The sequence below is a fragment of the Cetorhinus maximus genome, chromosome 9, assembly GCF_964194155.1.
Source record: "Cetorhinus maximus chromosome 9, sCetMax3.hap1.1, whole genome shotgun sequence".
Classification (NCBI taxonomy): domain Eukaryota; kingdom Metazoa; phylum Chordata; class Chondrichthyes; order Lamniformes; family Cetorhinidae; genus Cetorhinus; species Cetorhinus maximus.
The window spans coordinates 66,269,997-66,285,464 of record NC_135887.1 but is presented as its reverse complement, the minus strand read 5'-3'; the positions used below and the strand labels follow the sequence as shown (position 1 = coordinate 66,285,464).

The 15,468-nt window shown below is 39.5% G+C and overlaps 1 protein-coding gene across 1 annotated transcript in view; it reads right to left on the bottom strand.

Annotated features, from left to right (window-relative positions):
• LOC144685061 (mucin-5B-like) overlaps positions 1-15,468 on the bottom strand; it is a 287,277-nt gene that overhangs the window by 134,732 nt on the left and 137,077 nt on the right. The window contains exons 31-33 of the mRNA XM_078549595.1: positions 6,114-6,124; positions 4,750-4,879; positions 3,628-3,638 (exon numbers count right to left, since the gene is read on the bottom strand). Of these exons, the coding sequence (XP_078405721.1) occupies positions 3,628-3,638; positions 4,750-4,879; positions 6,114-6,124 (152 nt within the window). The remainder of the gene's footprint in view (positions 1-3,627; positions 3,639-4,749; positions 4,880-6,113; positions 6,125-15,468) is intronic.

Genomic DNA, 15,468 nt, shown 5'->3' with positions numbered 1-15,468 from the left:
TGCAAAATATAACTGCCAATATTAGAAGCTAAATATTTCATGAGCTCCAATTGCAGGTCTAACTCTCTTCATTCGAGAATGTTAAATGATTCTGCTATTGTTTGTGTTTGGTTTACAAATGTGGACTGAACAATGTTGATACACGTTAAATGGGTTTGTAAAGAGCTAAATGGGGGCTGTAGAGAGAGTCTGATTGAGCAAAACACAAAAGTGAGCAAAACAGAGAAATTTGGGAACAGAGTGAAACTTGTGCCAACCGTACAACCAATATTATGTCTCTGCCTGAATGAACAATCATTTGGACATATTCAGTGCAGCACAAAACACTGTTAACTGATTGACGAAATGAAGCAGTCAAAAGTGCTGAGCATTAGAAAGTTGCACAATTTGTACGGACTTTCCGAACAGGCGATACTTTAGCTGGAAAAGCCGAAGGGTAGTACGAGCATTACTGCTTGGACATAGCTCGGCGTCTCTCCATTGACACAATGTTGATTTTCGAAATCCAGTGGGACACAGGGCAACAAGTGGAGCACAGCAACCTGTGTGGAAACATTTAGTATCTTTAACTATTGGCGTGTGAATGTGAATGTGAAATCTGGAATCATTGCTTCAGATGTGCAGAGCATGAAGATGTCCATTTCTCCAAGGGCTGATTCTCTCGGATGAAAAGTTATGGAGATTTCAAATCACAATTCGAAATGGACAGACGACAATTTCAATACAAATAATTCTTGGGAACAGATGCCTAATTATTCACAAGAACTTCCACTTTGTGTCCAAGAATGTGAAGGAGTGGTCTGGAACTTCAAACCAACAAACTGTGTCAATTATTACATACAATCGTGAATGATTATACACATGATTGACAGTTTTCTCTTATGGCAAATGATTGTGTCAGATATTTAATAACTGATACACTTACCGGGTGATAATATTTGTCCATTGTCTGTACAGGAGCATGTTGTTGTTTCTGTAGTGGTGGGAGTTACTGTTACTGTTGTAGTTTCGGGTGTAGTGGTGGGCGCAGTAGTGGTTTCACATTTTCCCGTGTACTTCAAAAGTTCACAACTCTTAGTACATAGAGTGAAATTACAGAGGCCGGATTTACCTGCAGAACTCACTGTAGCCTGCCCTGGAAGTCAAAGTTCAACAAAATGTTTCGAACATCTCATGGCAATTCTTCACTCAGATTTTATATTATTCAACATGTAAATATATAGCGGACACCGTCCCATGATTGCCCATTAACAGCTAAGAACAAGGCTCTATGGTTCCAATGAAAGAAGATTACACATCAAAGTATTCGCTTGGGCTATTCCAAATATAATTTCCAAAATTTGGAACTCTATTTTTCATCAGCTCATGTTGCATTCAGAATACTGATATTTGTATAATGTTGGTAAATCGGCGCATTGGTGTTTGTCTTTGGTTTACGTATTTAGACAGAACTAAGCTCAAATGGGATAAAACACATTTATTTTCTTGTCCAGACAGTACTGAGATCTAGAACATGCAGTATTCCTTTTGGTTGTGCCCCCAAACATTTCCGCACCATTCAATCTTCTAATCTCTCCGCTGATGGTATGAGGCACCCCTGAAGTTGTACCACTAAACTCTGGACTCACATTCAAAACGACAAGAACAACAATACTATACATTTCAAGATCTGACTTGAAAGGGAGAAATGTCAAAGCAATATGGAAGTGAAGGTGAGCAGCTCGTGTGGAAACATTCAGTGTCTTTAACCATTGGTGTGTGAATGTGAATGTGAAATCTGGAATCATTGTTTCAGATGTGTAGAGCATGAAGAATTACATTTCTCCAAGGGCTGCTTCTCTCATTTGCAAACCTATAGAGACGACAAATCGCTTTTCGAAATGGACAGTGACAACATTCATTACGAAACATTCTGGGAACAGATAACTAATGATTCACAAGAACATCAACCTTGTGAACAAGAATGTGAAGGGGAGAACTGGAACTTCACGTTAATAAGCTGTGTCAATTATTGCAGACAATCGTGAAAGATAATTGACATCATTTTCAGGCTTCTTGTGTGACGAGTGAATGTGACAGATTTTTAATAACTGATACACTTACCGGGTGATAATATTCGTCCATTAGCTGTACAGGAGCATGTTGTTGTTTCTGTAGTGGTGGGAGTTACTGTTACTGTTGTTGTAGATTTGAGTGTACTGCTGGGCACTGTGGTGGTTTCACATTTTCCCGTGAACTTCAAAATTTCACAACTCTTAGTACATAGAGTGAAATTACAGAGGCCAGATTTACCTGCAGAACTTACTATAGCCTGCCCTGGAAGACAAAAGTCAGGAACTGGTTTCAGGCATCTCCTTCCATTCATCACTCTGATATTACGTAAAGCAACAAATATAAATATATAGCCGACAGAGCCTCATATTTTGACATTTAAGAGCTAAGACCAACGCTGAATGTTTACAATGAAAGAAGATTTCACCTCAAGGTTATAGTCATGGACGTGCAAAATATATCTGCCAATATTAGAAGCTAAATATTTCATGAACTCCGATTGCAGGTCTAACTCTCTTCTATCGAGAATGTTAAATGATTCTGCTATTGTTTGTGTTTGGTTTACAAATGTGGACTGAACAATGTTGATACACGTTAAATGAGTTTGTAACAAGCTAATTAGGGGCTGTAGAGAGAGTCTGTTTGAGCAAAACACAAAGTGAGCAAAACAGAGAAATTTGGGGACAGAGTGAAACTTGTGCCAACCGTACAACCAATATTATGTCTCTGCCTGAATGAACAATCATTTGGACATATTCAGTGCAGCACAAAACACTGATAACTGATTGACTAAATGAAACAGTCAAAAGTTCTGAGCATTAGAACGTTTCCCAATTTGTACGGACTTTCCGAACAGGCGATACTTTAGCTGGAAATGCCGAAGGAGAGTACGAGCATTATTGCTTGGACATAGCTCGGCGTCTCTCCATTGACACAATGTTGATTATCGATACCCAGTGGGACACGGGGCAACAAGTTGTGCACAGCAACCTCTGTGGAAACATTTAGTATCTTTAACCATTGGCGTGTGAATGTGGATGTGAAATCCGGAATCATTGTTTCAGATGTGCAGAGCATGAAGATATCCATTTCTCCAAGGGCTGATTCTCTCAGTTGAAAACTTATGGAGATTTCAAATCACAATTCGAAATGGACAGATGACAAATTTCAATACAAATAATCCTGGGAACAGATGCCTAATTATTCACAAGAACATCCACTTTGTGTCCAAGAATGTGAAGGAGAGGTCTGGAACTTAACATCAACACACTGTGTCAATTATTGCATACAATCGTGCCGGATATTAGACATAATTGACAGTTTTCTCACGTGGCAAATGATGGTGTCAGATTTTTAACAACTGATACACTTACCAGGTGATAATATTTGTCCATTGGCTGTACAGGAGCATGTTGTTGTTTCTGTAGTGGTGGGAGTTACTGTTACTGTTGTTGTAGATTCGAGTGTAGTGGTGGGCGCAGTCGTGGTTTCACATTTTCCCATGTACTTCAAAATTTCACAACTCTTAGTACATAAAGTGAAATTACAGAGGCCGGATTTACCTGCAGAACTTACTATAGCCTGCCCTGGAAGACAAATGTCAGGAGAAGGTTTAATTCATCTTATACCATTCTTCACTCAGATATCATGTTTACCACCAGGAAAATGTATAGAGCTGACAGCATCTGGCGTTTTGACAATTAAGAGCTAAGAACAAGGCTGAATATTTACAATGAAAGAAGATTCCGCCTCAAGGTCATCGTAATGGTTATTGAAAATTAAACTGCCAACATCAGCAGCTAAATATTTCCTCAGCTCCGATCGCAGGTATAAATCTCCTCGTTTTGGAATGTTAAAGGTTTCTGCTGCTGTTATGTTTTGTTTACAAAAGTGGACAGAACAATGTCGAAACAGGTTAAGTGGGTTAGTAAAGAGCAAATTGGAAAATGCAGAGCGAGTCTGTTGGTTGAAAATACAAAATTGAGCAAAACAGAGAAATTTCGGGACAGTGTGAAAATTATGGCATTTGTACAACCAATATAATGTCTCTGCCTGAACGACCAATCATATGGACATATTCAGTGCAGAACAAAACACTGATAACTGATTGATATAAATGAAACAGTCAAAAGTGCTGAGCGTTAGAATGTTGCCCAATTTGTACGGACTTTCCGAACAGGCGAATCTTTACCTGGAAATGCCGAAGGAGAGTACGAGCATTACTGCTTGGACCTAGCTCGGCGTCTCTCCATTGACACAATGTTGTTTTCCTCAAGTTTAGTGGGACACAGGGCAACAAGTAGATCACAGCAAATTGTGTGGAAACATTTGGTATATTTAATCATTGGCGTGTGAATGTGAATGTGAAATCTGTAATCATTGTTTCAGATGTGCAGAGCATGAAGATGTCCATTTCTCCAAGGGCGGCTTTTCTCGTTTGAAAACTTATGGAGATGTCAAATCACATTTTGAAATGGACAGACGATAAATTTCAATACAAATAATCCTGGGGACAGGTGCCTAATTATTCACAAGAACATCCACTTTGTGTCCAAGAATGTGAAGGAGAGGTCTGGAACTTCACATCAACAAACTGTGTCAATTATTGCATACAATCGTGCTGGATAATAGACATGATTGACAGTTTTCTCTTGTGGCAAATGATTGTGTCAGATACTTAATAACTGATACACTTACCGGGTGATAATATTTGTCCATTAGCTGTACAGGAGCATGTTGTTGTTTCTGTAGTGGTGGGAGTTACTGTTACTGTTGTAGTTTCGGGTGTAGTGGTGGGCACTGTGGTGGTTTCACATTTTCCCGTGTACTTCAAAATTTCACAACTCTTAGTACATAGAGTGAAATTACAGAGGCCGGATTTACCTGCAGAACTCACTATAGCCTGACCTGGAAGACAAATGTCAACAAAATATTTTAGGCATCTCATGGCAATTCTTCACTCAGATATTATATTAATAAACACGTAAATATATAGGTGACAGCGTGTCATGATTCCCAATTAACAGCTAAGAAAAAGGCTCTAAGTTTCCAATGAAAAAAGATTACACAACGAGGTTGTAGCTTGGGATTTTGGAAATATAATTTCCAATATAAAATATAATTTCCAAAATTTGCAATTGTGTGTTTCATCAGCTCATATTGCATTCAGATATTTGTATAATGTTGGTAAATCGTCATATTGGTGTTTTCTTTGGTTTATGTATTTAGACAGAACAATGTTCAAATTGGTTAAAACACATTTGTCCCTTTGTACAGTCAGTCATGAGATCTAGAACATGCGATATTCCTTTTGGTTGTTAGCCCACACATGTTCTCACCAGTCAATCTTCAAATTGTCTGCTGAGAGTATGAGTGCTCCTAAATTCTACCCTTACATCAAAACTACAAGAACAACAATCCTATACATTTCAAGGTCTGACTTGAAAGGAAGAAATGTCAAAGCAATATGGAAGTGAAGGTGAGCAACTTGTGTGGAAATATTTAGTATCTTATACCATTGGTGTGTGAATGTGAATGTGAAATCTGGAATCATTGTTTCAGATGTGCAGAGCATGAAGATGTCCAATTCTCCAAGGGCTGCTTCTCTCGTTTTCAAACTTATTTAGAAGACAGATCACTTTTCCAAATGGACAGACGAGAAATTTCAATACAATTCATTCTGGGAACAGATACCTAACGACTCACAAGAACATCCATTTTGTATACAAGAAGGTTAAGAACTTCACATCAATAAACTGTGTCAATTATTGCAGACAATCAAGATAGATAGTGGACATGATTGTCAGGCATTGTGCCTAACGGATAATTACATCAGATATTTAATAACTGATACACTTACCGGGTGATAATATTTGTCCATTGGCTGTACAGGAGCATGTTGTTGTTTCTGTAGTGGTGGGAGTTACTGTTACTGTTGTTGTAGATTCGAGTGTAGTGGTGGGCGCAGTGGTGGTTTCACATTTTCCCGTGTACTTCAAAATTTCACAACTCTTAGTACATAGAGTGAAATTACAGAGGCCGGATTTACCTGCAGAACTTACTATAGCCTGACCTGGAATACAAAGTCAGGAATAGGTTTCAGGCATCTCAAACCATTCTTCACTCAGATTTATGATCACCAGTAAAATAAAATATATAGTTGACAGTGTGTCATGTTTTGACAATTAAGAGCTAAGACCAACGCTGAATGTTTACAATGAAAGAAGATTTCACCTCAAGGTTATAGCAATGGAGGTGGAAAATATAACTGCCAATATCAGAAGCTAAATATATCATCAGCTCTTATCGCATGTATAACTCTCCTCTTTCTAGAATGTGAAATATTTGGGGCTCTGACCCAAATTTTTTATTCCTCTCTGGCCACGGGGGAGGTGCCAGAGGACTGGAGAATTGCTATTGTGGTTGCGCTATTTAAGAAGGGCTGTAGAGAGAAGCCAGGGAACTACAGGCCAGTGAGTCTCACTTCAATGGTAGGGAAACTATTGGAGAAAATTCTGAAGGAGAGAATCTATCTCCACTTGGAGAGGCAAGGTTTGATCAGGGATAGTCAGCATGGCTTTGTCAGAGGGAGGTCATGCCTAACAAATTTGATTGAATTTTTTGAGGAGGTGACCAGGTGTGTAGATGAGGGTAGTGTAGTTGATGTAGTTTATGTGGATTTCAGCAAAATCTTTGACAAGGTCCCACGTGGGAAACTTATAAAGAAGACAAATGCACATGGGATACAGGGTAATTTGATAACGTAGATTCAAAATTGGCTCAGTTGTAGGAGACAGAGGGTGATGACAGAAGGATGCTTTAGTGACTGGAAGCTAGTGTCCAGTGACGTACCACAGGGATCTGTGCTGGGTCCCCTATTATTTGTCATTTATTTAAACGACAAAGATGACTATGAGGGTGGTAGGATTATTAAGTTTAGGGATGACACAACGATTGGCCGGGTGGTTAACAGTGAGGTTATGTGTCTTGGGCTACAGGAAGATATAGACGGAATGGCCAAATGGGCAGATAAGTGGCAGATGGAATTTAACCCTGAGAGGTTTGTAGTGATCCACTTTGGAAGGAGTAATTTGACAAGGAAGTATTCAATGAACGGCATGACACTAGGAAGTTCTGAGGAACAAAGGGATTTGGCATGTGTGTCCATAGATCTCTGAAGGCGGAGGGGCATGTTGGTGGGGTGGTGAAAAAGGCATATGGGACACTTGCCTTTATCAATCGAGGCATAGATTATAAAAGTAGGGAGGTCATGTTGGAGTTGTATAGAACCTTGGTGAGGCCACAGCTGGAGTACTGTGTGCAGTTCTGGTCACCACATTGTAGGAAAGATGTGATTGCACTGGAGCGGGTGCAGAGGAGATTCACCAGGATGTTGCCTGGGATGAACCATTTAAGTTATGAAGAGAGGTTGGATAGACTTGGGTTGTTTTTGTTGGAGCAGAGAAGACTGAGGGGCAACCTGATCGAGGTGTACAAGATCATGAGGGGCATGGACAAGGTCAATAGGGAGCAGCAGTTCCCCTTAGTTGAAGGGACAGTCACAAGGGGGCATAAGTTCAAGGTGAGGGGCAGGAGGTTTAGGGGAGTTGTGAGAAAAAACTTTTTTAACCAGAGGGTGGTGACGGTCTGGAATGCACTGCCTGGGAGGGTGGTGGAGGCGGGTTGCCTCACATCCTTTTAAAAGAGCCTGGATGAGCACTTGGCATATCATAACATTCAAGGCTATGGGGTAAGTGCTGGTAAATGGGATTAGGAAGGCAGGTCAGGTGTTTCTCACGTGTCGGTGCTGACTCGATGGGCCGAAGGGCCTCTTCTGCACTGTGTGATTCTGTGATTCTGCCATTGTTTGTGTTTGGTTTACAAATGTGGACTGAACAATGTTGATACACGTTAAATGAGTTTGTAACAAGCTAATTAGGGGCTGTAGAGAGAGTCTGTTTGAGCAAAACACAAAGTGAGCAAAACAGAGAAATTTGGGGACAGAGTGAAACTTGTGCCAACCGTACAACCAATATTCTGTCTCTGCCTGAATGAACAATCATTTGGACATATTCAGTGCAGCACAAAACACTGTTAACTGATTGACTAAATGAAGCAGTCAAAAGTGCTGAGCATTAGAAAGTTGCACAATTTGTACGGACATTCCGAACAGGCGATACTTTAGCTGGAAATGCCGAAGGGTAGTACGAGCATTACTGCTTGGACATAGCTCGGCGTCTCTCCATTGACACAATGTTGATTATCGAAATCCAGTGGGACACAGGGCAACAAGTGGAGCACAGCAACCTGTGTGGAAACATTTAGTATCTTTAGCCATTGGCGTGTGAATGTGAATGTGAAATCTGAAATAATTATTTCAAAAGTGCAGAGCATGAAGATGTCCATTTCTCCAAGAGCTGATTCTCTTGGTTGAAAACTTATGGAGATTTCAGACCTCAATTCGAAATGGACAGACGACAAATTTCAATACAAATAATCCTGGGAACAGATGCCTAATTATTCACGAGAACTTCCACTTTGTTTCCCAGAATGTGAAGGAGAGGTCGGGAAGTTCAAACCAACAAACTGTGTCAATTATTGCATACAATCGTGAAAGATTATAGACATGATTGACAGTTTTCTCTTATGGCAAATGATTGTGTCAGATATTTAATAACTGATACACTTACCGGGTGACAATATTTGTCCATTGTCTGTACAGGAGCATGTTGTTGTTTCTGTAGTGGTGGGAGTTACTGTTACTGTTGTAGTTTCGGGTGTAGTGGTGGGCGCAGTAGTGGTTTCACATTTTCCCGTGTACTTCAAAAGTTCACAACTCTTAGTACATAGAGTGAAATTACAGAGGCCGGATTTACCTGCAGAACTCACTGTAGCCTGCCCTGGAAGTCAAAGTTCAACAAAATGTTTCGAACATCTCATGGCAATTCTTCACTCAGATTTTATATTATTCAACATGTAAATATATAGCGGACACCGTCCCATGATTGCCCATTAACAGCTAAGAACAAGGCTCTATGGTTCCAATGAAAGAAGATTACACATCAAAGTATTCGCTTGGGCTATTCCAAATATAATTTCCAAAATTTGGAACTCTATTTTTCACCAGCTCATGTTGCATTCAGAACACTGATATTTGTATAATGTTGGTAAATCGGTGCATTGGTGTTTGTCTTTGGTTTACGTATTTAGACAGAACTAAGCTCAAATGGGATAAAAAAACATTTATCCTCTTGTCCAGACAGTACTGAGATCTTGAACAAGCAGTATTCCTTTTGGTTGTGCCCCCAAACATTTCCGCACCATTCAATCTTCAAATCTCTCCGCTGATAGTATGAGGCACCACTGAAGTTGTACCACTAAACTCTGGACTCACATTCAAAACGACAAGAACAACAATACTATACATTTCAAGATCTGACTTGAAAGTGAGAAACGTCAAAGCAATATGGAACTGAAGGTGAGCAGCTCGTGTGGAAGCATTCAGTGTCTTTAACCATTGGTGTGTGAATGTGAATGTGAAAGCTGGAATCATTGTTTCAGATGTGCAGAGCATGAAGAAGTACATTTCTCCAAGGGCTGCTTCTCTCATTTGCAAACCTATAGAGACGACAAATCGCTTTTCGAAATGGACAGTGACAACTTTCATTACGAAACATTCTGGGAACAGATAACTAATGATTCACAAGAACATCAACCTTGTGAACAAGAGTGTGAGGGAGAGAAATGGAACTTCACGTCAATAAGCTGTGTCAATTATTGCAGACAATCGTGAAAGATAATTGACATGATTTTAATTTTCTTGTCTCACAAGTGAATGTGTCAGATTTTTAATAACTGAAACACTTACCGGGTGATAATATTTGTCCATTAGCTGTACAGGAGCATGTTGTTGTTTCTGTAGTGGTGGGAGTTACTGTTACTGTTGTTGTAGTTTCCAGTGTAGTGGTGGGCACTGTGGTGGTTTCACATTTTCCCGTGAACTTCAAAATTTCACAACTCTTAGTACATAGAGTGAAATTACAGAGGCCGGATTTACCTGCAGAACTTACTATAGCCTGCCCTGGAAGACAAAAGTCAGGAAAAGATTTCAGGCATCTCATTCCATTCATCACTCTGATATTACGTAAAGCAACAAATATAAATATATAGCCGACAGAGCCTCATATTTTGGCATTTAAGTGCTAAGACCAACGCTGAATGTTCAGAAGGATTCCACATCAAGGTTATAGTCATTGACGTCCAAAATATAACTGCCAATATTAGAAGCTAAATCTTTCATGAACTCCAATTGCAGGTCTAACTCTCTTCTATCGAGAATGTTAAATGATTCTGCAATTGTTTGTGTTTGGTTTACAAATGTGGACTGAACAATGTTGATACACGTTAAATGGGTTTGTAAAGAGCTAACTGGGGGATGTAGAGAGAGTCTGTTTGAGCAAAACACAAAAGTGAGCAAAACAGAGAAATTTGGGGACAGAGTGAAACTTGTGCCAACCGTACAACCAATATTATGTCTCTGCCTGAATGAACAATCATTTGAACATATTCAGTGCAGCACAAAACACTGTTAACTGATTGACGAAATGAAGCAGTCAAAAGTGCTGAGCATTAGAAAGTTGCACAATTTGTACGGACATTCCGAACAGGCGATACTTTAGCTGGGAATGCCGAAGGGTAGTACGAGCATTACTGCTTGGACATAGCTCGGCGTCTCTCCATTGACACAATGTTGATTTTCGAAATCCAGTGGGACACAGGGCAACAAGTGGAGCACAGCAACCTGTGTGGAAACATTTAGTATCTTTAACCATTGGCATGTGAATGTGAATGTGAAATCTGGAATAATTATTTCAAAAGTGCAGAGCATGAAGATGTCCATTTCTCCAAGAGCTGATTCTCTTGGTTGAAAACTTATGGAGATTTCAGATCTCAATTCGAAATGGACAGACGTCAAATTTCAATACAAATAATCCTGGGAACAGGTGCCTAATTATTCACGAGAACTTCCACTTTGTGTCCCAGAATGTGAAGGAGAGGTCGGGAACTTCAAACCAACAAACTGTGTCAATTATTGCATACAATCGTGAAAGATTATAGACATGATTGACAGTTTTCTCTTATGGCAAATGATTGTGTCAGATATTTAATAACTGATACACTTACCGGGTGACAATATTTGTCCATTGTCTGTACAGGAGCATGTTGTTGTTTCTGTAGTGGTGGGAGTTACTGTTACTGTTGTAGTTTCGGGTGTAGTGGTGGGCGCAGTAGTGGTTTCGCATTTTCCCGTGTACTTCAAAAGTTCACAACTCTTAGTACATAGAGTGAAATTACAGAGGCCGGATTTACCTGCAGAACTCACTGTAGCCTGCCCTGGAAGTCAAAGTACAACAAAATGTTTCGAACATCTCATGGCAATTCTTCACTCAGATTTTATATTATTCAACATGTAAATATATAGCGGACACCGTCCCATGATTGCCCATTAACAGCTAAGAACAAGGCTCTATGGTTCCAGTGAAAGAAGATTACACATCAAAGTATTCGCTTGGGCTATTCCAAATATAATTTCCAAAATTTGGAACTCTATTTTTCACCAACTCATGTTGCATTCAGAACACTGATATTTGTATAATGTTGGTAAATCGGTGCATTGGTGTTTGTCTTTGGTTTACGTATTTAGACAGAACAAAGGTCAAATGTGATAAAAAAACATTTATCCTCTTGTCCAGACAGTACTGAGATCTTGAACAAGCAGTATTCCTTTTGGTTGTGCCCCCAAACATTTCCTCACCGGTCAATCTTCAAATCTCTCCGCTAATGGTATGAGGCACCCCTGAAGTTGTACCACTAAACTCTGGACTCACAATCAAAACGACAAGAACAACAATACTTTACATTTCAAAATCTGACTTGAAAGGGAGAAATGTCAAAGCAATATGGAAGTGAAGGTGAGCAGCTCGTGTGGAAGCATTCAGTGTCTTTAACCATTGGTGTGTGAATGTGAATGTGAAATCTGGAATCATTGTTTCAGATGTGCAGAGCATGAAGAAGTACATTTCTCCAAGGGCTGCTTCTCTCATTTTCAAACTTATGGAGACGACAAATCACTTTTCGAATTGGACAGCGACTACTTTCTTTACGAAACATTCTCGGAACAGATACCTAATGATTCACAAGAACATCCACCTTGTGAACAAGAACGTGAAGGAGAGAACTGGAACTTCACGTCAATAAGCTGTGTCAATTATTGCAGACAATCGTGAAAGATAATTGACATGATTTTCAGGCTTCTTGTGTGACGAGTGAATGTGACAGATTTTTAATAACTGATACACTTACCGGGTGATAATATTTGTCCATTAGCTGTACAGGAGCATGTTGTTGTTTCTGTAGTGGTGGGAGTTACTGTTACTGTTGTTGTAGTTTCGAATGTAGTGGTGGGCACTGTGGTGGTTTCACATTTTCCCGTGTACTTCAAAATTTCACAACTCTTAGTACATAGAGTGAAATTACAGAGGCCGGATTTTCCTGCAGAACTCACTGTAGCCTGCCCTGGAAGACAAAAGTCAGGAAAAGGTTTCAGGCATCTCCTTCCATTTATCACTCTGATATTACGTAAAGCAACAAAAATAAATATATAGCCGAGACAGCCTCATATTTTGACATTTAAGAGCTAAGACCAACACGGAAGGTTTAGAATGAAAGAAGATTCCACCTCAAGGTTATAGTCATGGACGTGCAAAATATAACTGCCAATATTAGAAGCTAAATATTTCATGAGCTCCAATTGCAGGTCTAACTCTCTTCATTCGAGAATGTTAAATGATTCTGCTATTGTTTGTGTTTGGTTTACAAATGTGGACTGAACAATGTTGATACACGTTAAATGGGTTTGTAAAGAGCTAATTGGGGGCTGTAGAGAGAGTCTGATTGAGCAAAACACAAAAGTGAGCAAAACAGAGAAATTTGGGAACAGAGTGAAACTTGTGCCAACCGTACAACCAATATTACGTCTCTGCCTGAATGAACAATCATTTGGACATATTCAGTGCAGCACAAAACACTGTTAACTGATTGACGAAATGAAGCAGTCAAAAGTGCTGAGCATTAGAAAGTTGCCCAATTTGTACGGACTTTCCGAACAGGCGATACTTTAGCTGGAAAAGCCGAAGGGTAGTACGAGCATTACTGCTTGGACATAGCTCGGCGTCTCTCCATTGACACAATGTTGATTTTCGAAATCCAGTGGGACACAGGGCAACAAGTGGAGCACAGCAACCTGTGTGGAAACATTTAGTATCTTTAACTATTGGCGTGTGAATGTGAATGTGAAATCTGGAATCATTGCTTCAGATGTGCAGAGCATGAAGATGTCCATTTCTCCAAGGGCTGATTCTCTCGGATGAAAAGTTATGGAGATTTCAAATCACAATTCGAAATGGACAGAAGACAATTTCAATACAAATAATTCTTGGGAACAGATGCCTAATTATTCACAAGAACTTCCACTTTGTGTCCAAGAATGTGAAGGAGTGGTCTGGAACTTCAAACCAACAAACTGTGTCAATTATTACATACAATCGTGAATGATTATACACATGATTGACAGTTTTCTCTTATGGCAAATGATTGTGTCAGATATTTAATAACTGATACACTTACCGGGTGATAATATTTGTCCATTGTCTGTACAGGAGCATGTTGTTGTTTCTGTAGTGGTGGGAGTTACTGTTACTGTTGTAGTTTCGGGTGTAGTGGTGGGCGCAGTAGTGGTTTCACATTTTCCCGTGTACTTCAAAAGTTCACAACTCTTAGTACATAGAGTGAAATTACAGAGGCCGGATTTACCTGCAGAACTCACTGTAGCCTGCCCTGGAAGTCAAAGTTCAACAAAATGTTTCGAACATCTCATGGCAATTCTTCACTCAGATTTTATATTATTCAACATGTAAATATATAGCGGACACCGTCCCATGATTGCCCATTAACAGCTAAGAACAAGGCTCTATGGTTCCAATGAAAGAAGATTACACATCAAAGTATTCGCTTGGGCTATTCCAAATATAATTTCCAAAATTTGGAACTCTATTTTTCATTCAGAATACTGATATTTGTATAATGTTGGTAAATCGGCGCATTGGTGTTTGTCTTTGGTTTACGTATTTAGACAGAACTAAGCTCAAATGGGATAAAACACATTTATTTTCTTGTCCAGACAGTACTGAGATCTAGAACATGCAGTATTCCTTTTGGTTGTGCCCCCAAACATTTCCGCATCATTCAATCTTCTAATCTCTCCGCTGATGGTATGAGGCACCCCTGAAGTTGTACCACTAAACTCTGGACTCACATTCAAAACGACAAGAACAACAATACTATACATTTCAAGATCTGACTTGAAAGGGAGAAATGTCAAAGCAATATGGAAGTGAAGGTGAGCAGCTCGTGTGGAAACATTCAGTGTCTTTAACCATTGGTGTGTGAATGTGAATGTGAAATCTGGAATCATTGTTTCAGATGTGTAGAGCATGAAGAAGTACATTTCTCCAAGGGCTGCTTCTCTCATTTGCAAACCTATAGAGACGACAAATCGCTTTTCGAAATGGACAGTGACAACATTCATTACGAAACATTCTGGGAACAGATAACTAATGATTCACAAGAACATCAACCTTGTGAACAAGAATGTGAAGGGGAGAACTGGAACTTCACGTTAATAAGCTGTGTCAATTATTGCAGACAATCGTGAAAGATAATTGACATCATTTTCAGGCTTCTTGTGTGACGAGTGAATGTGACAGATTTTTAATAACTGATACACTTACCGGGTGATAATATTCGTCCATTAGCTGTACAGGAGCATGTTGTTGTTTCTGTAGTGGTGGGAGTTACTGTTACTGTTGTTGTAGATTTGAGTGTACTGCTGGGCACTGTGGTGGTTTCACATTTTCCCGTGAACTTCAAAATTTCACAACTCTTAGTACATAGAGTGAAATTACAGAGGCCGGATTTACCTGCAGAACTTACTATAGCCTGCCCTGGAAGACAAAAGTCAGGAACAGGTTTCAGGCATCTCCTTCCATTCATCACTCTGATATTACGTAAAGCAACAAATATAAATATATAGCCGACGGAGCCTCATATTTTGACATTTAAGAGCTAAGACCAACGCTGAATGTTTACAATGAAAGAAGATTTCACCTCAAGGTTATAGTCATGGACGTGCAAAATATATCTGCCAATATTAGAAGCTAAATATTTCATGAACTCCGATTGCAGGTCTAACTCTCTTCTATCGAGAATGTTAAATGATTCTGCTATTGTTTGTGTTTGGTTTACAAATGTGGACTGAACAATGTTGATACACGTTAAATGAGTTTGTAACAAGCTAAT